This window comes from Stenella coeruleoalba, assembly GCF_951394435.1.
Source record: "Stenella coeruleoalba genome assembly, chromosome: 7".
NCBI lineage: Eukaryota > Metazoa > Chordata > Mammalia > Artiodactyla > Delphinidae > Stenella > Stenella coeruleoalba.
The window spans coordinates 33,804,655-33,832,636 of NC_137153.1; the positions used below are offsets into that span (position 1 = coordinate 33,804,655).

Here is a 27,982-nt window from a genome sequence, read left to right on the forward strand (position 1 = left end):
ACTAAAACCTGGGACGAGGCGAGGTGCCCCCTAAGTGGGCCGGCTCTCCAGGCCGCCACAGTCCCTACCCAGCCCTGGTTGCCTCAGTCCTGAGACCTATTCACTTTCACATGGGCACTGCTGTTGTTTGAGAGGAAAAAGAAAGTGAAATATTTCTTTGACCCCACATCTCTCAAAAAGGAGAAATGAGAGACGGGCCGCCTGTTTTGGGGCAGCTCTTGCTATGTGTGGTCCACGTCCTGTGTCCTCATTACCTGCCTGTCCCCGGGATTGGGTCTGGAGCCCCCAGACCAGATGCGCCTGAGGTCAGGCCCACAGTGGGGCACCCATGGCAACCTAAACAGGTGACATTTCACTCTAGATACTTTTTATCTAATCTCCCCTTTTCTTCCTCCCCAAGACTAAATCTAATGGAGGAGAAAGAGCTGCTTCATGGAACTCTGTGGTCATGAGCTCACACAGAGCCCATGGAGGAGCCCCCACGGGCCTACATCTCTGAGGGGCTTGGGGTGGACTCCTGTCCCACAATAGCATGTCCACTGTGTGGCAGTTCTCGCTCCAAGTCTGGTGAGGCCTCTGTGACCGGCAGGGGGCTCTGGTCAGGTGTGGGGGAAGGCTTATCAATGTGGGCTCATGGGACCCTCTTCATGCTTCCACCTGTCCATCCCTAATCCCCTCAACCTGGACCAACCCCCCAACCTCCCCACCTCCAATCTCCCTGGTCTCCGGTCCGTACTTCTCTACTAAGAGCTTTCTATGGGTTGCTTATTTTGTCACTCCCTGTCCAGAAGCCTCCTGGCCTGCCACTGCCTCACAGGTACACACATTAGCTCTCCTACATGTCCACTGCACGCCCAGCCCCCAGTACACACAAGGCCCTTTGGCCCTGCCTAGCCTGCTCTTCCTCACTCTCCGTGCTGGCTCCCCCTCCTGCTCCCATGCCCACATCTACCACCTGTTTCCATACCAGAGGCAGAAGAGCTACCAAACCAGCCTGCTTCCAGGGAGTGCAGGCTAAGATTGGTCAGGTCCAAGGGCAGTGGTGCTGTAGCATGGTGGATCCATGCTCCTTGTTGCTGGGTTAAGGTTCCTGTGGGCTCAGCTCTGCCTTTTGCTGAGTTCACTCCTTCACTCTTGGCTCAAGCCCCTGGTCAGGGCCTATGGCCTCTTGGCCCAGAGCTGGAGCAATGAGCTGCCTACCCTCTCCCCTCACACCACAAGGGTGGGGGTTGGCCATATGACCACACAACCAGTCTCGAGAACAGAGGGCGATGACCTGCGGGTAGGCAGAGGTCTGGTCTCATCATGGCCCTGGGCCATCTGAGGGTGGAGCAGGAAACCAGGTAAGGCTACCACAAGAAGGGATGACTGTCCAGGGCAAAAGCTGCAGCTGCCCAACGTATCTCCTCTGACCCAATGCCCTTCACTGTGGAGGCTAAGAGAGCCAGTCCCAGTTCTCTAGCTGAAACATCTCCAGCAACTCACTTGATTTTTCTGTGCCTCAGTTTCTCTGTCTATAGATTGAGGATAGTAATGGCATCTGCCTCTTAAGGCCGGTGCTAGAATTAAATTAATTAATACCCACATTGTGTTTAGAACAGGGTGTGGCACATAGCAGTGGTGCTAACTGTTGTTATTATTTATTACTCTCTGCAAGTTGAACCTCTGTTCTACAAGGCCCGTGTTTTCCCTCCCACCGTTGTCAGCAGGATCGTGGTCCCTCCTTGGTTCTGGACCACACTTGCAGGGCAGGGTTCCACACACCTCTGGGTCCCCAGCCCTGGCAGGCCTCCAATCCCTGTGGTTGTGCAGCTGCCTGAGCCCCGTGTCTCTCTCAGGAGAAAATGCACAAGCTCTTGGAGGTATACGAGAGACTAGGTGGGGAGGAGGACATCGTCAACCCTGCGAACGAGCTGATCAAGGAGGGCCACATCCAGAAGCTATCAGCCAAGAATGGCACGACCCAGGACCGCCACCTCTTCCTGGTGAGCCCCCAACCGGTCACACCCAGCCCTGCCCAGTCCTGCCCAGCCCAGCTGCAGAACCACGCCCCTGCCACGCCACACCCAGCCCAGCGGCAGAGCCTGGGCCTACCCAGCCACTCAGCCACACCCTCACCCAACCCAGGCCCAATCAGTTGCAGAGCCCCGCCCCACCACTAAGCCGCTCCCCCAGTCCAACCCCCAGCATGCCCTCACCACTCCCACATTCAGCCCAGCCCCGCCTAGCCCTGCCCACTCTTGCCAGAGCCACGCCCCACCTCCTCCTTGGGGTGCTCCTCTGTGGAGTCAAACGCCCCTCACCCCATACGTGCCCGTCACTATCGCAGTTCAACAGCATGATCCTTTACTGCGTGCCCAAACTGCGGCTCATGGGCCAGAAGTTCAGTGTCCGGGAGAAGATGGACATTTCCGACCTCCAGGTGGGTGAGCCCCTCCCACCGATCTGTTCCCCTGAGAAAGCACAGAGCAGGTGTAGGGACACAGCGCTTTAGCCACCAAAGTACTCACTGCTGTGCAACTGGTTGCCTGACTACTTCTCTGAGCCTTACTTCTATCCTGACCCAGGTATGGGGGAACATCTCTGAGGGCGCCTTGGCCTAGCATCCTGGGCTGAATGGGCAGGATCCCCTGTCCCTCCACTTGGGTACCGGCCAGTGCGCTGCCGGCTTCATGTTGGCAGGATGAAGGGCAATGCCAGGACCTGGGCCATCTCCTGTCCCCTGTGAAGTTAGCCCTAAGGGCCCCACTTACAGACTCTAAGGGAAACTTGGGGTGAATGCAGATGGGGTGCCCATCCTGCCTGTTCCCTGGTCCTTGGTCCATGCTCTCTCCACTCCTGCACCAATTTGGAGCCCAGATGAGGTTCTGCAGGCACTTGTACCCAAGGTCCAGATGACCTGTTGTCCCTGCTGTCCCTATTCCTTGCGTCCATTGATGTCTCGTGCTGTGGGGCTGCTGGAGCTGGAGTCAGTCCCCCTCTTCTGTGGGAGAGTGCTTTGAATTAACGGGAACTCCAAAAATACTGGCTAAATCAAAGTATTTCTTTATTCTAAAAAGTGAAGGGTTGCATTAGTGATGCAAAAAAAATCCCTTCTGACAGTGGCCAGCCTGTGGGCCACATCTACTCCCAAGGGCTGTGGGAGTAGAGTGTTGAGGGGATGAGGGAAGGCTCCCTGTTGCAGACACCTGCAGATAGAAGGTACCTGCCCATGGGGCCTCAGAAACCCCGGCAGAGTAGTGGAGATCCTCCTGGCTCTTCTCCTAAGATTCCCATCCCTGTGTCGGGAGTGCCTGTGGGTACCTTTGTGGGGAAAGGCACTGGGGCTGACTTCCTGGGAAGCCCTGAGAGCAGGCAGATTTGGCCGGCACAGTTCCAAGAACAGTGAATGAGTGGTCCCAGCCCTGCCTGAGCAGGTCGGTGGTCCACCCTCCACGATGGACTGACTCACGGAGTGGCCCGCAGCAACCATGACCCTAAGCTGAGCACTCCCCTGCAGACTCACTGGGTCACCTCTGCCCCCCCTTCTCAGGGAAAGACCTCCAAGTCTGAGAGTGTGAGTCCACAGTTCAGGACCCGCTAAAAGTGACCTACTGTTTTTGTTTTGTCCTTTGTTGTATGCCTTCAGGTGCAGGATGTCGTCAAGTCAAATGCAGCCTACACATTCATCATAACTGGAAAGAAAAGGTCCCTGGAGCTACAAACTCGGTAGGTTTCAGCTGCCTTGGTGTCTGCTGCTGTGTGAATATGTTTGACCTGAAATTTTAGCAGATGGCTTCCTTTTCTAAACTGCATAAACTTTCGATGTGTTTGTGTTCATTTTACTCGCTTATCTGTGGTTTAAAATGTAACAGTACTAAGGGGAAGTCAATGAAAATTAAGCCTCTGCCCACCCCCTGTTCCCCACCCCCAGCAGACATTCTTAACCATCTCTGAAGTATCCTTCCGGAATTTCTGTCCCCATACATATGTATCTATTTTTAATTTTATTTATTTATTTTTAAAAATAAATTTATTTATTTATTTTTGGCTGTGCTGGGTCTTTGTTGCTGTGCGCAGGCTTTCTCTAGTTGCAGCGAGCAAGGGCTACTCTTCGTTGTGGTGCGCAGGCTTCTCATTGCGGTGGCTTCTCTTGTTGCAGAGCACGGGCTCTAGGGCGCATGGGCTTCAGTAGTTGTGGCACGCGGGCTCTAGAATGCAGGCTCAGTAGTTGTGGCGCGTGGGCTTAGCTGCTCCACGGCATGTGGGATCTTCCCAGACCAGGGCTCGAACCCTTGTCTCCTGCATTGGCAGGTGGATTGTTAACCACTGTGCCACCAGGGAAGCCCTGTATCTATTTTTTAAAGCACAGATGACCATTTTCTATCTAGTCTGTTCTGCATCTTGCTTTTTTCATTTAATTTATCAGAAATCATCCCATATATGAGCACCATTTTCTAAAGCAGCATAATTTTCCAGTATGATCGTTGGCTGGTTCCCATTGACGGGCACCTAGGTCCTCTGGGGTCTTGCTGTCGCAAATGGTGCTGCAAGCAGTGTCCATGAACCAAGTTTTGTACATATGTGTCGTTACGTCCATCTGGTAGATTCCTGAAGTAAAATTGCTGGCCAAAGGGTAGCATGTCCACTTTACATTTTGGTGGCTGTTGTCACACTACCCTGTAAGATGGTGCATGACTTGTGGCGGGGCTTGGGAGAGCCCATCTCTCACTTCCGCCAATGACGTGAGATCTTTGCAATGACCCATTGTGGCCCACCGAAGTGTTGGTTTACATCCACTGCAGAGGGCTCTGCATACCAAGCTTACCACATCTAGCCACATCTGACTTCATCTGGCCACACCTGACCCTACCTGCACCCACAAGGCCACACTTAACTCCACCTGGCCACAATTGACCTCGCCTGACTGCACCTGGTGATACTGGCCACAGTGTTCCAGAGCCTTTGGGGCCACTCTCCCAAGCCGTGAGTTGCACTTCCAGGCAGTGAGCAGCACAGGCATGTACTTCAGGGCTGAGAGGAATCAGGTGGTTTAGAGTCAGTATCCAAGACTAAATGAATAAAATACTCTTTTGGCTTTTATAGGACAGAAGAGGAAAAGAAAGAATGGATTCAGGTGAAGCTCCTAAAGTTTTAAAGTAACCCAATGACCAAATTCTTGAGTGGTATGGCCATTTCATGTTGGAGCAAGGGATGGGATGGCCCCGTGTCCCCCCCAGGTAGTACCCACCCATCTATCCACCTTGAAGTGATGGGGTGACCAAGTTTATAAGCACCTTCAGACTCCACAAACCTTTGAATCCATTCTCTTATTTGGGGCTCCCCAGTAAACAAATAAACATAAAGGCCTGGAGGTGGACATGCAGGGAGGTGCCCTCACCCTGGGGAGGATCTCCACTGTCTGGCAGCTCCAAGGTAGGTCCGTGTTGTCCTTTCTCTCCGTGGCTGGCAGGAGAGGTGGGTCTTGCAGGACGAGCAGCTTGACTTCCAGAACGGAGCCTGTGCTTCCAAAGACAGGCCAGGCAGTGTCCTGGGGCAGCCAGAGCAGGCTCAGCTCAGAACCAGCCATGGTAGGGACACAGGTCAGGAGGGCCACGTCAGAGCGGAGGCCAAGGCAGTGACTGGGGTTGGCAGACCACCACCAGGCCAAACGCTAACCATTAGTGATGGTTAGCCACCATTCGTGGCTCCCAAAATTCATAAGACAGAAATCTGAGTGAGAAGAGAAAAAGGAAATTCAAACAGATATTAGATGGGAATGCTGTTGCAGGAATGGAAACGTGGCCTCGAATCCATATAAACTGTTCCAAGAGCATCTGCCCTTGGCTTGAAGAACTGCATGTGGGGTGGCACTGGGAGCCATGGAGATTGGAGTGGGGACCCGGTCAGTCACTGATCACATCCCTGAGCCTTGTTTCCTCATCTCAGAGGACATGTGAGGCTGTTGGTCAGGGGAGAACGCAATGACCACGGGACCCTTGTCCTCACCCTCCTGGAATGCTCTCTGAGGGCCCTTGTTCTCTGTGGTTTTGTTTCAGGTCATTGAGGCCACCATTGAGAAGCACAAGCAGAACAGCCAGACTTTCAAGGCCTTCAGTGGCTCCTTCGGCCAGGATGAGGATTCCTCTCTCACTCCAGACCCGCCTGTGAGTGCCAGTGTCCCTGGGGCAACCCAGGCCCTTTGCACAAGGACTGGTGCTTGGGGGGGAAGCTGGTCCCCATGCTCTCCTCATGCCCACCTTTATTGGGCATCCATGTGGGGACGCCTGTACCTTATAGCTGGGATGGTCAGTGCTTGGACAGGAGGGAGGGAAGGACAGGCCTGGATACAGCTGCTACATGAGGCATTGTCCTATCACATGCACCTAGGGGCTGTGATCTTGTCAGCAGGGGTAGCTTGCTCCCCATGCGAAGCTGTCCCCAGGCCTGGGGGGAGCCAGGAAGCAGGATCCCCCCCCAGGGCCAGATGGGTCCACCCTAGGCCTTGGCCATCCCCTCTGTCTAGGTACAACCAAACATGACTTCACAGTGAGGGTCCCTCACTCCATGCCTCAGGGACATCCCTGAAGCTAAGAGATACCCAGCCCAGCCTGGTTGAGCAGCCCTGAGTCCCAGACACCAGGCCGGGGTGGCCCTCCCTGTGGTCTCACTGGTCTGTGGGCCACAGGCCACCTCATTATCCATTTAATATTTCCATCAAATCTCCATTTTGTCTGCTTTCTGGACTATTTTAGAAGAAAACTTTGTGCTGTCCCCGGGCAGGGAAAGTACTGTCCCCTACCTTGAAAAGAGGTGACCTGGAAACAGAACCCCCCACCCCACCCCATACCTGCCGTTAAAGTTGGTGCAGAGACAGAGCCTGACCGTGGAAGGCAGGGCACCGAGCTCTCCACAGATGCCTGAGGACAGCTAGAGGCCAGGGCCACCTCACATGGTGTGATGCAGCTGGTTAGGCCTGGTGGGCCTCAAGGAGGTTCATACCTGCCCACCGCCCTCCACCCCAGCTGGGAAATGATAACTCTTCTGAGATGCCTTCAGGCCAGGGAGGACAGATTCCCAAAGTCATAGCAAACACCAGGCCCCGACAGTCTTCCTCCTGACCCTGTGACCAGACAGAAGGAATGGTGGCATTCCAGCACTGCCTTGGATGTCAGCCTGTGGCCACAGACCTCTGCTCATGCCAGCTGTCTTGTCCCCTCCAGATGGTGAGCGCCAACCCAGAGGTGCCTGCAGCGGTAGCCACTGGTGGAGGGGGTGCTGCAGGGGTGAGTGACCCCCCCCAGCTTTGACAGGGGCGGGAGGTGGAAGTTGGGGTCAGACCAGGGTGACCTGAGGGTGAGGGTTTAGCCTCCCCCTTCCATGTGACCTGGGTCCTCACAGTGATGGCCTCTGGGGCCTGTTGGTGGAGGGCTGGGGCAAGCCCGCTGGGACCCAAATGTCCATTTCCTTGGGTGGGTGAAGGTTACACAGCTGAGTTCTTCTGAAGACTTGTGCTCTTTACCACAGGTAAAGTATGCCTGGATGAAATGTGGATCAAGGCGGTACCTGGCCCTCAGGAGGCTCAGTCAATGTGGGCGGAGAAGGCGTGGTCCAGGGTCAGATAGCCTGTGTGCATGTCCCCACCCCGACAGGGCCAGGCCCCGGGACTATGCCGGAGTCCCTCCTGCTCTGTCAGTTTGGGAGATTAGTAACAGGGTAAATATGTGCGCCTCGCATGCAGTGAGTATCCAGTACAGGGAAGCATCATTATTAACCACTGGGCCTAATAGTCGTGAAGTCTGATGACAGTTATAAGCCTAGACTACCAAGGAGGTGCTGTACCCTGCATCCTGAGAGGGGATTCTCCTGGGCATCTTCGCTTTGCCCTATCCCTCAGTTTTCCGGGCTCAGAAGGAATGAGTGGAGGCCTGAGCCCCAGCCTGACCCCTAACAGGGGCTTTGCTCCTAAAGCGGAACTTCTTCCATGGGTAGGTTGGTCCAGCCCCCACATTCTCTCCACTGGGCCTGCCTCTCCTTCCCTCCCCCTGACTTCTCTTTCTCACGTCCCTCATCTGGGCCAGCACTCCCTTGGTGGCAGGTGCTCCCCAGTTGGACAGCAAAGTCTGCCTGAATTTCGCACCAACTTGCAGAGCTCCTTCTTTTCTGGCTACGAGGGCCACCCTGCTGGTCATCACAGCCATTCTGGGTTGGCACCTGTTAGGGTCAACCCATTTTAGGAACAGGAAACGGGCTTGATAGGTGAGGAGACCTGGCCTTTGCCTCAAAGGCCTTGTGGTGGGACTTGACTTTCCTGGGACAGCAGCAGAGGGAGGGACGGATGTCTAGCTCCTCACGGGGAGTAAATGTCCCTGTACTGGCTTAGATTTTTAGTAAGAAAACTAGTCCCCTCCTCCCACACAATCCATGCTGCTGGGTAGCATTGGGCCCCAGCTGAGGCCCCAGAACAGGTGTGCCCAGATGCTCCAGTCCCCTGCTCTGTTACAAGAGCAGAAGCTTTGCCAGGTCACCACACGACCCCTGACCCGATGTGTCTCTGACTGCCAGGCACTGGGAAAACCTTGAGGAGTTTTTGGGCTCCCATGGAGGGATGGAGCATTTCTAGGGCATGATGGGCTTCAGGGACCAAGTGAGAGGAGGGAACCCCCTTATTTGAGTGCTACTGCTGCCACAGGGTGGCACTGCGAGAGCCAGAGGGAGCCTGTGCTAATTTGTTTGAACTCAGTCAGGAAATCTGAAAGCAGCATTACCAGCAGGGGAGAGATGGTCTTGTCACAGCCCCTCAAACTCCCTGAGGGGCTTCCTGCATTGTGGCTCTGTCTGGCCCTGCCTTCCTTTCAGCCCACCCTCCCCCACCATGCCCTGGCCTACCTCACCTGGCCATGTCCCAGGGCCTTTGCACCTGCTATCCCCTCTGTGCAGAATGCCTCAATTATGCCTGCTGTGCCCCAAGGCCTCATCTGTGAAGCCCTCGCAGCTGACCCCAGAGTCACTGACAAGTGTTTCTCACATGAAGCAACCCACCATCAGCTTTCTGAATCACCAAACTGTGCGTGTGAGGCTGGCAGTGTGCTATTGGGCTCCTTTCTGGAACGTCTAGGAACATCATGAAAAGCAGCTTGCACACTCAAGCTTCATCTGTGTAACTAACTGCCCAGAGAAGAATGACACATGGGGCCTCTTCAGCTTTCCAATCAGCTCCAGGGTCCCTTGGCCAGGGTCTCTGACAACCTCCATGATGGCCCTTTGCATGAAGCACTGCTTCTCCCTGTCTCTGCAGGGGAGCTGAGCTGGACCCCCTGCAGGGCCCTCTGCTATCCGACCCTTGGCCTGGGGCATGCCGGAAGGCATCAAGGTTGCCGTGAGCAACCCCCACTCTTTGTAGGGTGAGTCCACGGGCAGGCCTTAGTCCGTGGATGCGGGGTAAAGTAGAAGTGGCTGTGGGCTGTGTGGTCAGGGAGACAGGGCTGAGGAAGATCCAGTGCCCAGGCAGAGACAGAGGAGCAGGAGGTGGGGCTGGCACACACGACGGGCAGTGCCCATCGGAGAATGTTCTAGCTGGAAGGGACCTGAAGGTCCCATGTTTAATGTTTTAACACGTGGAGTGGGTCCTGACATGAGGCCTTGGGCAACTCCTCCCCCTCTGCCCTCACCTTCCCTTGGGTGGGGAGAAGAGAGAGAGGAGCTGTGTCAGGTGTCTGTTGGCCACTCGGGTGCCCCTCCGATTAGTTGCCCAACTCCTTTGACAGGTGAAAAGGTAGCTGAGAGCCCCTGAGGCTCAGGGCCTCAGCGCGGTCCAGGGGTCTGCCCAGGCCAGGCTGCAGACTTGCTGCGCATCGATGGCGACGCCCAGCCAGTGGATATGCGGGCCACCCCACCTTCTTCTACACAGGGGCTCAGCCTTCCAAGGGCTCTGCAGCACCATTGACTTGCCAAATGCTTGGGATCACAATTCAAGTTCAGGTCTCCTTGTCCCAGTCCCTTTATCCACCCCAAGCCAGGCCCAGGCCCTACAACAGACAAACGCTCGTCAGCAACAGACTTGCAGCTCCGGCCCCAGCACACATGGCCCGGCCATGGTTTTTCTCATTTGTGTTTCTGATGAGCACAGGTTTTGGTGGACCCAGGAGGGCAGCTCCGTGAAGCTCCTGCCATACAGGGCGAGTCCGAGATGTGCTCAGTGGATATTTGTGGAAAGTACCCCAAAGTGGGTTTTAATTCTGGCACTAGAAAGAGTGATCTTTGCTACAACATGCCAGATGTAAGCTTTTGGAGAGGAAATGTAAACTCACTCTTGGTGTGCTCATTTGATTTCCTGGTGTTGTCCTCAGACACACAGTTCCCACTAGGCCCTCTTTCCTAAGAAAAGCTAAACCCAAACCAGGAAGTTTTGCAAGGGAGTCTTGCAGAATACAAAGACTTCCCCATTCTGCAAAAGTTGCGTCTCTCTTCACGGAAGCACAGAACTGTCAAGGCCTCCCTGGGCTCCAGAGCCACCATGGCAACATATGGACCCTTCCACGATGTCGTGAAAGGCCCCATCCCTGCCACCCGTCATTCAGCATGCACAAACTTAGTGCCGCCCTTCCACCCCAAGCCCAGGACAGGGCTGCCTGTGAAGGGCAGAGGGCCTGGGCTGCACCCACCACAGGGCCAGGCCTAAGACCCAGGCCTATGTCCACACCCTTTAGGACTGATGATAACTGTGGCTCCATCTTCTGAGGCTGGTTGGCAGGGCCACTGTTTGGGACCCAATTCTTCCCTGAATTTTCCTCCTGCTTCCCTGCTTTGTAAGTGAATCTGCTGAAGAGAAGACGTTGAGTAAAACAGGCCCTCGGCACAGACCTCCCACGCCCACACTTGCGCATTTGGAGCGCTTTGGGTGAAGTCGCTTGGCTGTTACTAGGGAAGCCACGGTGCCACACCTCCCTGGTTAGACTTGGCCCAGGCCTTTCCAATGTCTCCACATCCAAAAAGAAAATCTGAGCCCCTCCCTTTGGTTGACTTATTCTATAGCCTCATCCAAAAAGGAAGTATGGTTGGCCAGGAAGACCTGTCCTCAACGATGCAGGTGGGCTCACCTCAGCCACCTGGTCACCAGCCCTTGGTGTCGGGAACTGCCTGGGGGAGCCGCATCAAGCATGGGCCATGGTGGCTTACGGTCTTCAGCACCGAGGAAGCTGGTACCCAGCCAAGAAAGCTGGTAGTCAGACCCTGTCTGATCACCGAACTGCAGCCTAAAAAAAGGAAGCCAGGATGGGTCGCTCTTCCAAGCCCCAGCCCCAAGATGCCCGGCTCTAGGAACTGTCCTCTGGTCCCTCTGGCCAGGACGGGGTCCCTGCTGACCTTCAGCACCTGAGCTCTTGGCCACATACCCCTGACCCGCTACAGCCTCTCCTCCATCTTGTGGGCAGCCCTGACCCTCAGGGATGCCCCAGTAGCCCCCATGGCCTCCCTGTGTTCTCAGCAGTTGTGCAGCGCTGTTCGCAGGGTCTGGAGAGCCCAGGTTCTGCAGCACATGTAAGTGCTTGAAGGCAAGACGCAGATCCAGCCACCTGCCACTGACCACTCCCACCTCCAGTGCCCTTGGTGTCCTCACCTGGAAACAGGCATGGCAGGGTCACCATGAAGGTTGGTAGAGGGCTGAGGCTCCTGGGCCACAGCAGACCCAGGGATGGCCCCTCCTCTCTCTTCTCATGTCTGAACCCCAGCAGTCCTGAGAGATGGTCTCAAGGGAAGGAGCCCTGAGTGGGGCAGACAGATGTGCCTCAGGGCTAGAGTGTGGCTGGCAGCCAAGGCCGGGTGACAGGGGTGGCCTCCAGTAAGGCATGTGGCTGTGGGGAGCGTCAGTATTGCTTGTCGGGTCTGTGCCACCCATTTTCCACCCACAGGGCTCTGTGGTCCTGAGCTGCATGGAATAAACTGAGAGGGGGCCCAAGGTTTTCTTACACCCAGTGTCCATGGGGTCAGGGGTCATGAGATGGAGGAGGAGGGTGATGGGGTCTTGGGCAGAGCAAGCGTCCCTATCACCCTCAGAGGCACCAGCTGGTCCCAGGGCTCCTCGTACCAGGGGTCCAGCACTGGCCTCACAGTGGTGGGGCCCGCAGTGGGGTCTATGAGCAGAGGCAGCAGAGCTTGGAAGCATAGGCCAGAATTAGCGTGCTCAGGCTACTTAACAAAGTGCCACAGACACTTATTCTCTAACAGTTCTGAAGGCTGGAAGTCCAGGATCAAGGTGTTGGTAGGGCTGGTTTCTCCTGAGGCCTGTCAACTTAAAGAAAAACACTCAACTTAGAGTTGGATTTAAGTTTTACTCAGGATCTTACTGAGGACTATAGCCTGGGAGACAGCTCTGAGGAACTGCTTGTAAGAGGGAGGGGAGGAGCCAGTATATGTACGAATTTTTTGGCTAGGAAATACATGTAGTCAAGCATACATTTTGGTAAAAGATTCCTGCTATATCACAAAGAACAGATATCTTAAGTTAATACTTTTAAGTGATTTTCTCTGCATGGGAAGATGCAAGAATCTGGGGTCACTGAAATTCTTTCTGAGATGTGCCTCTCTATCTTGGGGCCTGTTTCTCCAACACACAGAATGCCTCATCTTGTTTTTTTCATCCTGAATTCCCTCCCGGGTGCACTGTCGTGGGTGACTGCAGTGGGTGCATCTTAACCCTTATATAACTGGATGATGAGTGGCACTCTTTGTTCTTTTTTTGTTCACAGACCTCTCTCCTTGGCATGTAGATAGCCATCTTCTCCCTGTGTCCTCACATAGTCTTGCCTCTGTGTGTGACCATGTCCTAATCTCCTCTTCTTATAAGGACACCAGTTATATTGGATTAAGCCCCACCCTAGTGACCTCATTTTACCTTAATCACCTCTTTAAAGGCCCTCTCTCCAAATACAGTCACCGTCTGAGGTGCTGGGGGTTAGAACTGCAAGCTATGACTTTTGGGGGACACAATTCAGCCCGTAACAGCCTCCAATGCCCAAGCCCCTCCCTCTGTCTCCCTCACCCCCAACCAGTGCATCTCTTTCTCCTTAAACTTGCAGAGTTTATATTAAACATATTTTTAGCTTATTTTGTTCAAATTTTTATTAGGGAAGCTTTGGACACACACAAGTAGAACTAACAGACAGCGAGACCCCCACACCAGCCTGGAGCAACTTCAGCTTTGTGCTGTTCCTGTTTTATCTGTCTTTCCACCCCTATCCTCACCCCACCCCCACATACTCTTCCTTCTTCTGGAATATTTTAAAACAAATCTCAGACGTCATTTTATTCTGCTCAGAAACACTAATGTTAAACTTATTTTAAGTGTTTCTCTTTTAAACAGAAAAAGTGTCTCTGGGCCTCAGTTTCCCCATCTGTGCAAGGGAGAGGTTGAGACAAGCACTTCCAGTAGCCATTCTAGTTCTGACATCCTGGGGAATTTGATACATATCTGTGACATTTCTTAAAATCTTAAGTTTGTGGTGAATTGACTGTGTTTTCTGCTGGGACCCCAGCGCCCCCTACCCACACAGAGAGGAAATGCTAAGGGGCTGGGACGGGGCATTTCCTGAGAGCCATGGTAACATAAGGGCGATCAGCAAAACCAGTCAGGATTCTTGTGCTGTGACGGGGTTCAGGGCCAGGGGCGGTTCCTCACCCCACTTTACAGATGAGGAAACCAAGCTTGGAGAGGAGAAGTGACTCGTGCAGGGTCTCATGGCTGATGAGGGGCAGGGCAAGGGCCTGGGAGCTGTCCCCCAAATTGCACCACTCCTAATCATATGGGGAAACCTAATCAGACAGCGCTACTGAGCCCCCACGCCAGCCTCACCCTGCATGGTCGGTGCCCACTCCCACCTTCACTCCCTCCTGCCTCCTGCTCACCTCCCAAGCCCTTGCATCTGGTGGGGCTGGGGTCCTGGACACGACTGATGTCACTATGGCCAGGGGTAGGCAGTCAGAGTGGACCACATAGGTTCCCTCACTCAGCTCTCAAACCGCTGTCCACAGTGCAGAGGGAACACAGTCCTCAATGGGAATGTGAGGCAGGAGGTGGGGGGGTTAGGGGGGCTGGTCAGTGAGTGGCTGGTTTGCTTTTCTACGTGTCTATTGGTTTTCTTCCTCTTTCACAAGCTGTTCTCGGTGAACACTTGAGAAAATCCAGATAAGAGAGTCAGATAAGAGTTACTCTACCCCAAACAGCCAATAAGATCATCAGGTGTGCTTCCTTCCAGTCTTTTTTTCATGCACGTACTCTTTTTGGTATAAACATTATACGCTACTGTACATTATTTTGCAACTTGCTTGTTTCCCTTAGCAATATAACTTGACACCTTTAAACAGTCTTCCAACATGTCGCCTTGACATCTACCTCCCGTGTATGATTTATATACCTGTTCCTTAGTTTTAGACTGCATTAGATTTTTTAAAATTTGTAAATATGTTTAACTAAAAAAGGAATAAATACTTTTTTAAAAAAAAAGTGAAGTGATAGAATAAAATGAAAACCTCTCTCCCACCGCTGCCTGCCACTCTCCAATTCCTCTTTGCTCCAAGGAGTTTGATGTGGTTCTTGTAAAACTTTTTGAGAAATCTTACACAAAACAGCTTGTTTAAACGTAAAAGAAAACAAACAAACAAACAAAAAAGAAGTAAAAGCATTTTATAGTGTGTTCTTGTGACTAGTCTTAAAGATCTTCTAACCTCTCTGAACACACACCATGTTTCATGACTTCCCGTTGTCTTGCTGAAAGGACTCATCACTGCCCTCTTTTGTGGGAAATTCAGGCAGCATCGGAGGAGATAGAGAAGGGAGTCCAGCCCCTGACCCTGCTCCCACCCCTGGAGAGTGCTCTCACACGTGTTGGGCGGGCAACTGCACACCTCTGAGTGCCTGGCATGGAGCAGGGACCATGCTCTGGGGTCCAATAAAGGGCAGAGCATGGAAGCAAGGGCCACCTGGCTGGATGCTGGGTGCAGACACCCCAGTCCTTGGCGTCTGGGCTCCTGTGCAGAGCAGCCACCGTTTCCCCCAGTGTGGGTTCCGGTGGTTATCTTTGCAGACACGCAAAGTCACTGACCTCCGTGGTGGGACAAGTCATTCCAAGCATAGAGTTCCTGTTCCCCTTGGGATCTCACCCCGTGTGACAGCAGGGCAGCTTCTGGGGAGTGAGGCTGGGCAGGGGGCCATGGCCAGTGTGGCTCCTGCTTAATTCCCTTCTGCACGTCTGGCTTTCTTGCCCTGCATGTGCGTTGCCTGTGTATCGCACAGCTGCCACTCCACATGCGCTGGGAAGCTGACTGCAGCCGTTTGCCTCCCACAGCTTGAGCCCAGGAGAGGGTCCTCTAAGATCAGACGTGACAAGGAGAAGCAGGGCTGCAGCAGCTGCGGCGAGACCTTCAACTCCATCACCAAAAGGAAGCGCCACTGCAAGCTGTGTGGGGCGGTGAGTCCAGGTGGAAGGAGGCCAGCTGCTGGGACCTCCATGTGCTTAGTTCCTCCTCCAAATCTTCTTTCCATGCACACAGACCCCTGGATCCTGGAACTTCTGAGCAAGAAGGCAGGCTCTGGAGGCCCAGCAGGGGCCAGACTTGGGGTCTCTGCCCTGTGGACAAGGCTCCCGACTCCCATGTCTCACAGACAAGCCCTTCCCCTCCACATGCCGTTACACCTCTCCTTCCAGCCTCCTTCTGGATAGTCTTCTGTCCCTGGGCATTGGGGTCACAGGTGCCCTTGTCTTGCAGGTCATCTGTGGGAAGTGCTCCGAGTTCAAGGCTGAGAACGGCAGGCAGAGCCGTGTCTGCGGAGAGTGTTTCCTGACCCAGCCGGTGGCCCCCTCGAGCCCCAGCCTCGAGGAGCCCTTGGAGCCCAAGCAGAGCACAGAGGTGGGTGGGCTGGGTGAGCCTTCCAGACACAAGACCCCAGAAGCCTTGACAGACTGTGCTCCTAGTGCTGTCGCCTTCCCTGGGACCAGGACTGGTAGGGCTCAGTTGGGTCCATAGGCCACTGAGAGCAGCTAGCAGCTGAATGCCAAATATCACGTGTGTGCGTGTTGGGCTCTTAGGATCCAGTCATGGCCGAGAGCTTGGGAACCGTTTGCACTCAGGAGTTAGATGGTGCATTAGTCAGCTCAGGCTGTATAACAAATACCACAGGATGGACAGCTTAAACAACAGAAACTTATTTCTTCCTAGTCCTGGAGGATGTGAATGTGTGTGGTGTGTGTGATGTTACGTGTGAGAGGTGTGTGTGTGTACAGGGAAATCATCAACAGCCGCCACATTCTGGTTCCCTGCTGTTCCATTTTTTCCTACCTTATCTTTATTTCTGTCCTGACCCTTCTTGTGGTCTCACTGCCTAGAAAGTCCAGCCCAATCCCAAGTGGCCTTGCAGTGACCCTGGGGAAGCTCAGGCTGGCCCAGGCCTTGTCCAGTCTGTCTCCCCCTCCTCTCTCCCCCCAGAGCTTCAGCCTTGGTGCTTCCTGGGGAGTGGCTCTTACAAGGGAGACTCCACCTGACTTGTCCTCTGTGTCCCCAGAAGCCAGCCACTGTGGACCCCCCGCCCAGCCTGCTCTGTGGCCCCCTGCTGGTGTCGGATGGCGGCACAGCCTGGAGCAAGGTGTGGGCTGCCATCTCTGAGTCGGACTCCCTGGAGTTGGTGCTGCACCTTCGAGGAGGCAGCCAGGTGTGTCCTCTGTCCGCTGGGCCACACTGGGGGTGGGGGTCCACCCTGCTCTGGCAGCCCACAGCCTCAAGCCCGCGGCGCCCAGATAGGCCTGGGCCATGCAGCCTGGGCCCAACCCCACGTGGTGGGTGGCTCATGTGACCCTAGGGTCTCAGTTTCCCCGGCTGTCCAGAATCACCCTTCTGCTGCCCACTTGTGGGAGATGGTATTTAGTGATGCCAGGACTCCAGAGGCCGGGGTGCTGACGCTCCTCTCCTTTCCTGCAGGATGGCCAGCTGCTGCATGCCATCCCCCTCTCTGGCTGCAGGGTGAGTGTGCCAGAGCCCACAGAGAGGCTGGATGCTGGACACATGTGGCAGCTGCAGCAGGCCCAGCAGTCTTTGTACCTGAGTGCCCCGTCCGCCGAGCTGCAGCAGCAGTGGTTGGAGGCCCTGAGCTCAGCAGCCCACGGGCACCCGGCCCAGGCCAGCCCAGGGGCCCAGCAGCCCCAGGCCCCAGCTGCCCCATGAGCTGAGTCTCTGCCGTGTCTCCTAGCTGTACAGCCACCGTGGCAGGGCCTGTACTCATCTGAGAGGTGGCATCAGGCCACATGCAGGCATGAAGGGAGCCTGGATTGCTGAGGGACCAACAGGCCACATAGCACTTGGCCCTGGAGGGTTCCTCCACGTCAGAGAGGAGAAAAATGAGGCCCAAACTGGGGCAGCCAATTGCCCAGGGTCACCCAGCCCGTCCCTCAAAGACCTGGGCCTCTGCCTGCAGGCCCAGCAGTGTGGCCCAGAGCGGGGCGTGGGGTGACTGTCAAGAAAACTCCATCTGAGTGGGCAGTGAGGGGTCATCTGCGCCAGAAGACAGAAGGAGCTCATGGGTGGTGCCCAGGACACCTGGTGGATGTCTGCAGTCATGCCACCCCTCCTGATGGTTGCCCACCCATCTATACCATCTACATCCGTGTGAGCTGAACCATACTGGCCCCCCGGACTCCACCTCTCTCCTCTTTCCTCTCCCGGGGACTGGGCACACCCTGTGCCACCTCGTAGCTCGCCACCCCATTTGGAGATGCCCAAGGGAGCGAGTGGTGGGTTCCTGAATAGCCATGCTGCGAAACTACAGGGGGACCACACAGGCGTCGTGATCTGTGGCCTGAGATTTGTGCCTGCCTCCCCTGGTCGGTGGTGGACAGTGCTTATCTACATAAATAAATGCTGGCAGCCAACAGGTGGACACAGCCTTGGGGCAGGGTCTCCCCACAGTGGGCCTGGTTGGCTGGAGAATGAGGGTAACAGATGGGCACAGCCGGTAATGACGCCCTGGACCCCAATCCAGGCCTGCAGGGTGCAAGTAACACCCCTGTGGTTGCCCCAGGATGCAGCGGCATTAGACAGCGGGGCCTCAGACAAGGTACCATGCCTGGAGACCTGCTCTGTGTCCCTGGTCATGCTAGTGAGGTAGACAGGGCCATTTGCCCCGGTAGCAAGTGGAGCCAGACTTAGATACAGGATCGTGGGAGTGCTGGCTACTCACAAAGATGTCGGGAAGGTCTATTTGCACCAGAGCCCCGAGGGCCTTGAAGGAGAGCAGAGGGACCTAGGAACTGATGACTGAGGGGTGTCCAGTCCCTTGGGACCCCCATCCCTCTAACGTCCGCAAGGCACCCTGCGGGGATGCCTGTCACTGCCCAGCCATGGGCAGACTTGCAGGGCACATACCTGTGGGCTGAGAGGGTCATTGTGGGAGCCAGAAATGGATGACTGGTCATGGGTGAGGCAGGGGTGGGGCCCAGGCAAGGAGTGACAGGGCACAGGGGAGGTGCTCAGGGCACAGGTGAGCTGGGACCCAGGTGAAGTGGGCAGGGCCCAGGTGAGGTGGTCAGGGTCCAGGTGAAGTAGGACAGGACACGGGTAAAGTAGAGACCCAGGTGAGGTGGGCAGGGCACAGGTGAGCTTAGGTGTGAGTCAGCGCTGTCTCCCACATACCCACCCTGCTATGCTTGGATGCTGCTGCAGCTGTATACCTGCTGCATACCTGGGCCTCAATGCTGCACCTGTGAGAGCTCACCACCTGCAGTGGGTGTTCTGAAGCTGCTTGATACCGGCAACTTGCCCACTGGGAAGGGGAGGCCAGGCCCTTCCAACTGTGCTCTTACTCAAGAAAATACAGCAAAGTCCCTGCCCATGGAGCCAAGGCAGGGACAGCAGATGTCAGAGGCGTTGAAGGGACCTGGATCCCAGCCGGCCTCTTCCCGCTGGTCCTGCCCCTTCTCCCTCGGAGCTCTGCTCTCTGCCTCATGCACTGACTGAGCATGGGCCTAGTGGGGCTCCTTCTCAGGGTCAACTCTGTAATACTCCAGTCTCACCTAAACCCCAGGATGTTCCCACTTGACAGTTGAGGAAACAGTCACAGAAAGGATGCCCCCAAGAGTCCCACAGTTCCAGACCTAGTGGGCAGCTGGAATTGACCTGCTGGACATGGTGCCACTCTGCTGGGGTCTGAGGGGGCAAGACTGGGCCCCCCATCCAGGGTCCTCACCCGCAGCCCCCACTGTGGGTTCCCGCCCAGGGTCCCCGTGGCCGGTTCCCAGTGAGCTCTCTGTGCCCCAGGGCAGACCTGAGCCCTATCCTCTCCCAGCCAACAGCATGGGGGGCCCGGCACGCAAGCTTCCACAGTAATTTCAGGAGGGTCCTGTCCTCAGTCAGCACATCGGAAGGCTGGCGAGGTGGGCATTCTGTCCCTAGCAGCTCGGGGTACACCAGGACATTATATTCCATCACAGTCCATATGTCCTGGGGCCAGCTACAAGGGTGAAAACAGGAGGCGTCCCAAAGGCTGTGGCTGCAGCAGGACCCGGAAAAATGTCCTCGCTGTCCATTTTGGACAGTGCTGGGCCCTGAGAACACAGAGGAAAGGAAATCCCTCTGTTTGGAGTGGCTATTCCCACTGAGACATTGAGAAGGTGTGCAGCCACAGGGGAGGAACAGAAGCAGGGAAGGGGAGTGGGCATGGCAGGGGGTGTGGCAGGAGTTCCCTAGGAGCCCCACTCCCAGCCAGGACACCCTGGGGGAGGGGTTGCAGGAAGGGTGCCTAAGTTGAGTGCAGGGCCACCAAGGCCTGGAGGAGCCAGTGACACACAGCAAGGAGCAGAGGGAGCATGGGGGAGACAAGGCCTGGTCATGGGGTCTCCACGGGGTCTCATTTGGTGATGCTCCAGGAGGCAAGAGCCACGGGGCAGGCTTGGGGGTCTTAACAGATCCAGTTGGCTGCGATGGGGGCAACCAGGGCAGAGCTGGAGACAGGGCCTTGTGTCTCCAGCAAGTCTCAACACAGACCCCCATGACGGGCATGCTGGAGGCCAGCAGGCATGGTGATATAGGGGAGCCTCTGCCAGCTGTCCCCACGCAGGCATGGACCTGTGTGGCCAGAGCTTCCAGCTTTTCAGGAGATGAAAGAAACTCAGGTGTTCGTGTGAAATATCCTGATAAATGTTAATAACTATTGTGGAGTCTGAAGTCATGGGGTGGGTGGCCGGTGCATGGCCCCAGAAGGCAGGTCTGTCCCCAGGGACCCTTCCGGCTGGGGCATCTGGCCTGGTCCTCTGGATGCCCCAGTAAGGACTTGAGAAGCAGGCTGCCTGCCTGGAGTCTCCACACCATGTGTTTGGGTGACCCTTGGGCCTGGGCTTCTTCCTACCTGCACATTGCCCACCTCTGTCTACCTTCATCTTGCTCCCATAGCCTGAGGCCTGGGCACTCTGCACTGCCCACACACAGAGGGTGGAGGCTGGACACACACTGGCTTTCAGCCTCTCCACTGACCTTCCTTTTCTGTCCCTCCTCCTCCTCCTCCCCAAGTCCAGCCCCCAACCCTGCAGGACAGGAGGCCATCCCTTGAACAGAGGGAGAAGGGAGGCCAGTGGGCGGAGCAGGAGGTGGGCCCTGGGGCCTCTGGGGTCCTAAAGAATGCCAGACGGGGCAGGAAAAGGGTCTGAAGTACCCAACTGTCACAGGAGTCAAAGGCCTGAGCTGAGGGTCTTCTGTGCCCCCAGGGGCTGCTCCTCTTCAGCCTGGGGAACACACATTCCCCACTAGGCCCAGGGGGGATGCTGGCCGTGTCCCTCACAGTCCTGGGAAGAGGAAGGAGCCAACATACACAAGGGTTTGCTGCAGCCAGGCACCCAGCCCAGCCATTCGCTGAAAATAATGACAACTCAGGGTGTCTTAGTAGCAGTGAAACTAAGCCCCAGGGAGGGAAATACACTTGCCCAAGGTCACACAGTGAGTTAGGGACCCAGCCAGGAGTCACTCATTCACTCTTTGTCCATTTCTTCATGCAGCAGGCACTGCTGGCATACCTCCTGTGTGCCGGCCACTTGGATTTCTGGGACTCAGGGGTTGGACTCAGGCCCTGTAGCCTCTGGCCCTGTCACACTTCCAGCCTCATTTTCTCCTGTCCGGCGCCCCCGCACTGCTCCTTTCGCACCCCAGGTCACCAGGCTCCAGCCACTGGACCTTCAGAACACACCAGTCTCCTTCCCATCTCAGGGACTTTGCACATGCTGTTCTGTCTGTCTGGGGTTTCTTCCTGCAGGACTTTGCAAGAGTCTGCTCCGTGAACCTCAACAAAGAGCCCTTGCCCCAGTCTTTCTACTTTTTGTTGGGGTATTTGCTCTCTTGTTTAACCTTTGTCTCCTCATCTAGAACAGAAGTTCTGAGAGCAGAATGAAGTACCTACAATAGTGCCTGGCACAGAGTATGTGCTCAGTTAATATTTGCCAACAGCTTGGGTGAAAGCTCAGAGACTTTGTTCTTGCCATGCAGCCCCAGAGCACTTTGGGTCTGGAATCTTCTTTTAACAGATGGGGAAATCGAGGCTCAGAGAGAGACAGAGGCTGTCTGAGATCATAAAGGCCCAGTGCTCTCCTGCCTCCTCTGAGGTCCCCAGGTCTCCAGGACATACAGCCAATTCCTCCTCAGATGTCTGGTCCCGTTGCAGAAACCAGCACACAAGACCCAAAGGGGCTGCCATGCCCCAGGAAATCAGCAGAGGGGCATTTGGACCCAGGTGGGTCCGCCGTACACCTGTGCCCATCCGTCACCACCCTCCAAGGGGACAGCGGACCACTGTGCACATGGAAGGGGCAGGATCAGCCCCTGAAGTCCCTGCTTACCCTAAACCTCAGAGCCCAGGCCTTGGGGGGCTCTAGCCCTCATACCCCAGATGCTCAAAGGGCCTCCCCACCTCCTGGGGTCTGACAGGGCCCTAGAATCCAAGCCCCTGTGAGCAGCTAGTCCAGGTGCTTGGCATCTAGGAAAGAGGGTGGGCTCGCCTCCCCAAGAGCCACTGCAATGTTTCTACAGACGAGCTCTCTCTGAATGATCCTTCTGGGAGGCCCAGCTGGCAACAGAGGGTGGCTGCACTATGGACCCCCCACCGCCCATTCCTTTCAGTCACCTCCCCCTCCTCGCGGGGTCTCCAAGGGGCTCTTCGTGGTCCCAGAGGGCTCCAGGTGGTCACAAGGTGTTCCAGGTGGTCTTGAGGGCCCCAGGTGGTCCTGAGGGGTTCCAGGTGTTTCTAAGGGCCCCAGGGATCCTTAAAGGTCTCCGGTTTGTCTCAGGGGGCCCCGGATGGTCGCCAGGGGCTCCAGATGGTCCTTGTGAGGCTCCAGGTGTCCCCTGGGGGCTCCAGGTATTCCTAAGTCCTCCAAGTGATCTGAGGAGCTCCAGATGGTCCCAAGGCAACCAGCTGTGACAAGAGGCCAGGCTGCTCCCTGGTCACATACCCTCCCACACCCACCACTGCCCCCCATTTACAAGAGAGAAAACAGAGAGAAAAAGGGCCAGAGAAATAACTGGGGCTAGGGCAGGCCATGGGGGAGCAGCCAGGTTCCCACCCTACATTCTGCACATTCCGTCCTAGAAAGCTGGCCTCCCCCGCCCTCCTGGCCACAAGGCCCACCAGGCCTGGTCTTGCTGACCCAACAAATTTCTGGGCTTGGTGCCCTGCTCACAGGTGCAAAGCTCTGATGGAGGTCCTTGCAGCCCCAGGAAGCCATTGTCCCATGGCACCCGCACCATCTCCCTCAAAGCCCAGGTGTGCTCAAGCCGCTGTCTGCTGGGCCTCAGTGGCCCCCCCACTGATGGGAGCATACCAGGGATCCCTGAGGATAGTGGCACACCCACATTGCTCTCTCAGCCTTGTCTTACCTTCCTGATGGCCCCTCTGTGCTGTCCCCAAACTGGACTTGGTCCTCTCTGACCAGCAGGATGGCAAATACCAGGTAGTGCCTAGGGAATTTCCTGCCAAGGAGAAGAGCTGGTGGCTTGGGTGGGCCATCTGGCCCCAAGATCCTAGAAAGTGAAGGTTACAGGGGAAGGATTCCAGCTAGCCCTCCTGTGGCACAGGCTCACTGACCAGCTCTCCCGCTCCCTCTGCTGGGGTTGGTCCAAGATGGCCATGTGACCTAAGATAGTCCCCCGCTTGAGGGTGGAGGGGGCCATCCTGGAATGGGATGGAAGGGCCTCCCGGGGAGCCCAAACCAGGATGGGAGAACAGAGGCAGGAAGAAACCCACCTCTGACTTCACCTGAAGCAGCCATGAGAGAATACAGTTCTTTTGGAGTCTGATTTCTTCTATGGCCCTGCCCCACCCCGCAGACCCCATCTGCAGGGACCAGCCTGCACCCTCCAAAAAGTCCTGCCTTGACCCTCTCTCCCCAGCAGAATCCAGGCTGGCAGTATCCCTGAGAGGGACAAAAATCTTCCATTTCCTGCCAGGGCCAGGCCTGCCCCGGGAGCCTGGTCCTAAGCACTCCAGTTCTGCCCGCTCACAATGCACATGCCACCATCCCATGAATCTCCATCTTGGAGAGGGAGCTCCACTTCCTTGTGCTCTATCAGAACTCAGAAAGCACATTATAGCCCCCCAGAACGACATCTGCCCCCAAGGGGCACTGGAAAACTGACAAAAGAGTAGCCCATCCACTGCAAGGAAAAATATTGGGGTCATTCCCAAAGCACCCCGCTTCCCAGAAGTAGGGAGTGGCCATTCCCTGTGTGTGGTCCTAAACCCAGAGCCCTACGGCATTCTCTCCTCTGTGCTCCCGAAACCTCAGAGGAAAGGGCCATTATCTTCACTCCACTCACAGAGGGGGACATTGTAGCTCAGCACCAGGAGTTATGTCTTAAATGGGTTGCCAGTAGCTCACAGGGTGGGGGCGGGCATGTCTTAGGTGGGTCCCCATTGGCTCACAGCAGGGGGCCCTGTGTCTTCGGTAGTTTTTTCCCAGTAGCAGATCCTGCTACACGGATTGAATGCAAGGAGTTTATTTGGGAGGCAACACAGGAAGAATAGGAGGGGAATGGAGAATAAGCAGAGAAGGGAAAAAGCCCACACAAGTTGGCGTCCTGGGTTGAATGGTATCCCCCACCCTAAATCTATGTCCACCTGGACCCTCAGACTGTGATTTTATTTGCAAATAAGTTCTTTGCCGATGTAGTTAGTTAAGATGAGAATAGAGTGGGCTCTAAGTCCTATGACTGGTGTCCTTATAAGAAGAGGAGGGGACACACGGGGAAGGCCTTGTGATGATGGAGGCAGAGATGGGCACGCTGCAGCTATGAACCAAGGAACACCTAAGTTCACCCAGAGTGGCCAGCAGCTGGAAGACGCATGGAAGGATCCTTTCCTAGAGCTTCCGGAGGGTGCACAGCCCTGACAACATCTTGATTTCAGGGCCCTGGCCTCCAAAACTTTGAAAGGATAAATTTCTGTTGTTTTAACCCACTAAATTTGGAAATGTGTACAACAGCTCTAGAAAACTAACACAGATTTTGTACCAGGAAGGGAGATGCTTCTATAACAGATACCTAAAAATGTGGCTGTGGAATTGGGTAATGTATACATGCTGGAAGAGTTTTGAGGCACATGATAGAAAATGCCTAGATTTCCTTGAAGAGATTGTTGGTAGAAATATGGACAATAAAGGCAATTCTGGGGAGACAGAGGTTAAAATGAAGTGAGGACTCCTGGGCATATAGCTGGAGAAAACCATAATTTGAAAAGATACATGCACCTCAATGTTCATTGCAGCACTATTTACAATAGCCAAGACATGGAAGCAACCTACATGCCCATCGACAGATGAATGGATAAAGAAGATGTGATCTATACACACACACACACACACACACACACACACACACACAATGGAATATTAGTCAGCCATAAAAAAGAACGAAATAATGCCATTTGCAGCAACATGAATGGACCTAGAGATTGTCATACTGAGTGAAATAAGTCAGACAGAGAAAGACAAATATCATATGTTAATGCTTATATGTGGAATCTAGAAAAAATGATACAAATGAACCTATATACAAAACAGAAATAGACCTACAGACATAGAAAACAAATTTATGGTTACCAAAGGGGAAAGTGGGAGAGAGGGATAAATGAGGAGTTTGGGGTTAACATATACACACTACTATATATAAAATAGATAAACAAAAAGGACCTACTGTATAGCACAGGGAATTATACTCAATATTTTGTAGTAACCTATAAGGGAAAATAATCTGAAAAAAATAGATATATACGTATGTATAATTGAATCACTTTGCTGTATACCTGAAACTAATGCAACATTGTAAATCAACTATACGTCAATTAAAAAAAAAAAAAGAACCTCCAAAAAAGAAAAGAAAGAAGTGAGGAGAATGTAGAGAAAGTTTCTATTGTCTCAGAGAATACATGTATGGTCATGAACATAATGTTGGTATTAAGTATGAACATGAAAGGTGCTTCTGGTGAGGTCTCAGATGGAAATGAAGAGTCAATTATTGGAAACCGGAGGACAGGCCATAAAGCAGCAGAAACTTGGTTGAATTGTATTCTAGGGTTGAGTGGAAAGTAGAAATTGTAAGGAATGAACTTGGATATTTAGCTGAGGAAATTTCTAAGCAAAATATGAATGATATGGCCTGGTTTCTCCTTGCTGCTTGTAGTAAAATCTGAGAGGAAAGATATAAATTGCAGAAGGAACTGTTAAGCAAAAGGAACCAGCACTTGATGATTTGGGAAGTCCTCAGCCTGTTAAAATTAGGAAATTCACTGTTCAGAAAGTGTGGTCTAAAGACAGCACCAAAGATGTTGTGGGAGAACCTAGTGTTGAAGAGATTACATCTGTGACTTGCGGGTATACTCCACCATCCCAGCGGAATGCAGGAAGAGAGATGGGGCTATTCAGGAAAGATCTGTGGAGCCTCTTACCTGATGGTGTAGCTCCCTGTGAATTACGCAGAAGACCAACAAGGCTTTTGAGACTGTTACATTAGTGGAAACTCTGCCAGTCTAGATTGAGAGGCCCAGAGATGAAATGAAGTGAAGAAAGAATGGCTTGGAGGGCAGAGCCATGAATGCAGAGGCAGAGACCAGAGAAGGTGGGATGCGGCTGCTGCCAAAGCGCCAGAGAGCAGGGCCACCTTCATGCACCCAAAGGACAGAGCATCAAGCCACAAAGTATTATTTGCCGGCCTTGAAATCTACTGGAATGTGCATGCTGGGCTTCAGACTTGCTTTGGACCAGTGACTCCTTCGTTCCTTCCTTTTTCTCCCTTTAGGAATGGGTTAAGACTTTGGGAGATGTTGGGATGGGGTGGATATATTTTGAAAGTGGGACCAAAGTGACTTTTGAGGGGGTCAAAGGGTAGATTATGATGGGTTAAATGGTGTCCCCCACCAAAATTCATGTTGACCTGGAATGTCAGAATGTGACCAAGACAGAAGGTCTTTGCAGATGTAATTAGTTAAGATGAGGTCCTACTGCATTAGGGTGGTCCCTAAATCCAATCACTGGTGTCCTTATAAGAAGAGGGAAAGACTTGCTAAATATTTCTCTATTATTTTGGAGGTATAATATTTCCAGATTATTTTTTCAAGACAGAAGCAGGAAAATTGCAAAATAATTTAATGATTTACTTAACTGATTTATTGGTGTATAATTAATGCACAATAAACTACATATATTTAAGGTGTGTACTATAAAAAAAGAAAAAGAAAAAAAAGAAGAGGAAAAGGACACACAGAAATGTGATGGTGGAGGCGGAATTGCAGTGGTGCAGCTACAAGCGAAGGAAGGCCAAAGATTCCTTCGTTGTTTTAAGCTTCCTGATTTGTGATACTTTGTTGTAGTGGCCCCAGGACACTGATACACAGAGTGTGGCATCAAGCAACTTAGGTCTGGAGGCAACTGAAGTTTGGTTGTAGGGGAAGCCTGTGTGCCACTCACCCTGTCCCAGCAGAGACCCCAGGATGACGCCAGGGTCGTTTAGACCTGCCGTGATGAGGTGAGGTGAAACACTTGCCACGCGAAATCGTAAGGCATCTCAGTGCAATGGTGTTAGGGAGGACTTGAGTAGGGTTGGGGCTCATGTAAGGCAATTTTGAAGAGGTTCAGAGAAGCAGAGCTGGACTGGATGCTGTTAGGAAGTGGGGCTTGTTCTATGTTTGAGTATCAATAAGTTTTATTAGAAAGCATAAGGAATGAAGGGAAGCACGAGTTGTAACTGGTAACAAAGCAGCAGCCACTTATATCACCAGGATAGGTACAGTTGATTGTTTCTTTGTCTCAGAGTGACCTTGTCTGATGTTGATGTTCTGTGACCGTTTATGTTCAACAGGAGAGCCCCAGGGCCCGGCTTTCTCACTGTATAGAACCAGTGCCTCAGAGCTAACCTGCCTGAGGGGCCAGGGGGCTGGGAGCACACTGCACCATGTAGGGCCACACAGGGAAGCACCAGGTTTGCTCAGGAGGCAGAGGGAGAGGGGGACATGTGGTGAGAGCCTTTACTGTGGTTTCCATAGGAAGGAACGAGTGAGCAACGTGAGCAGGCTTAGGATTGGCCAGTTTGAATCATTTTAGTGGACCAGGGCACAGAGGCTAGCTGTCTGGTACCTGGCCCTGGGGTGACTAGGGCGGGTGGACACTGGTCTGGAGTGTGAGGTGCTTGTGGCGTTGGCTCTGGATGTGTTGGTTTGCATATGAAAGATGTGCTCATGGCAACTGCTTTACTCTCTCTAGGACTCGGAGGCCATCCCTCCAGGGTCAGCCTGGCCTGTGTCAAAGCATCAGAACATAGAAAATAAAAGACATGACTAACACAAGACCCCAGAGGGAGACTCAGGCAGCTGGGAGTTGGGCCTAGGGCCCTGAGTGAGCTTAGCAGAGGAGACATGGTGGGCACAGGCAGCATCTGTCACAGACGACCTGCCCAAAGTCACCACAGCAGTGCCAGGGTTTGAGCTTAAGGT

The 27,982-nt window shown here is 54.0% G+C and overlaps 1 protein-coding gene across 4 annotated transcripts in view; it reads left to right on the top strand.

The window, feature by feature from the left end:
• Positions 1-18,223, top strand: part of FGD3 (FYVE, RhoGEF and PH domain containing 3) — a 35,527-nt gene extending 17,304 nt beyond the window's left edge. For 3 of the 4 annotated variants that reach the window (XM_079926495.1, XM_079926497.1, XM_079926498.1), the window contains 10 exons: positions 1,839-1,985; positions 2,330-2,422; positions 3,629-3,708; positions 5,086-5,116; positions 6,039-6,146; positions 7,203-7,265; positions 15,321-15,443; positions 15,742-15,882; positions 16,535-16,681; positions 16,948-18,223. In XM_079926495.1, the coding sequence (XP_079782621.1) occupies positions 1,839-1,985; positions 2,330-2,422; positions 3,629-3,708; positions 5,086-5,116; positions 6,039-6,146; positions 7,203-7,265; positions 15,321-15,443; positions 15,742-15,882; positions 16,535-16,681; positions 16,948-17,190 (1,176 nt within the window). In that variant the 3' untranslated portion in view covers positions 17,191-18,223. The remainder of the gene's footprint in view (positions 1-1,838; positions 1,986-2,329; positions 2,423-3,628; positions 3,709-5,085; positions 5,117-6,038; positions 6,147-7,202; positions 7,266-15,320; positions 15,444-15,741; positions 15,883-16,534; positions 16,682-16,947) is intronic. The other variant, XM_079926496.1, reaches the window with a different exon arrangement.
• The last annotated feature ends 9,759 nt before the right edge of the window (positions 18,224-27,982 follow it).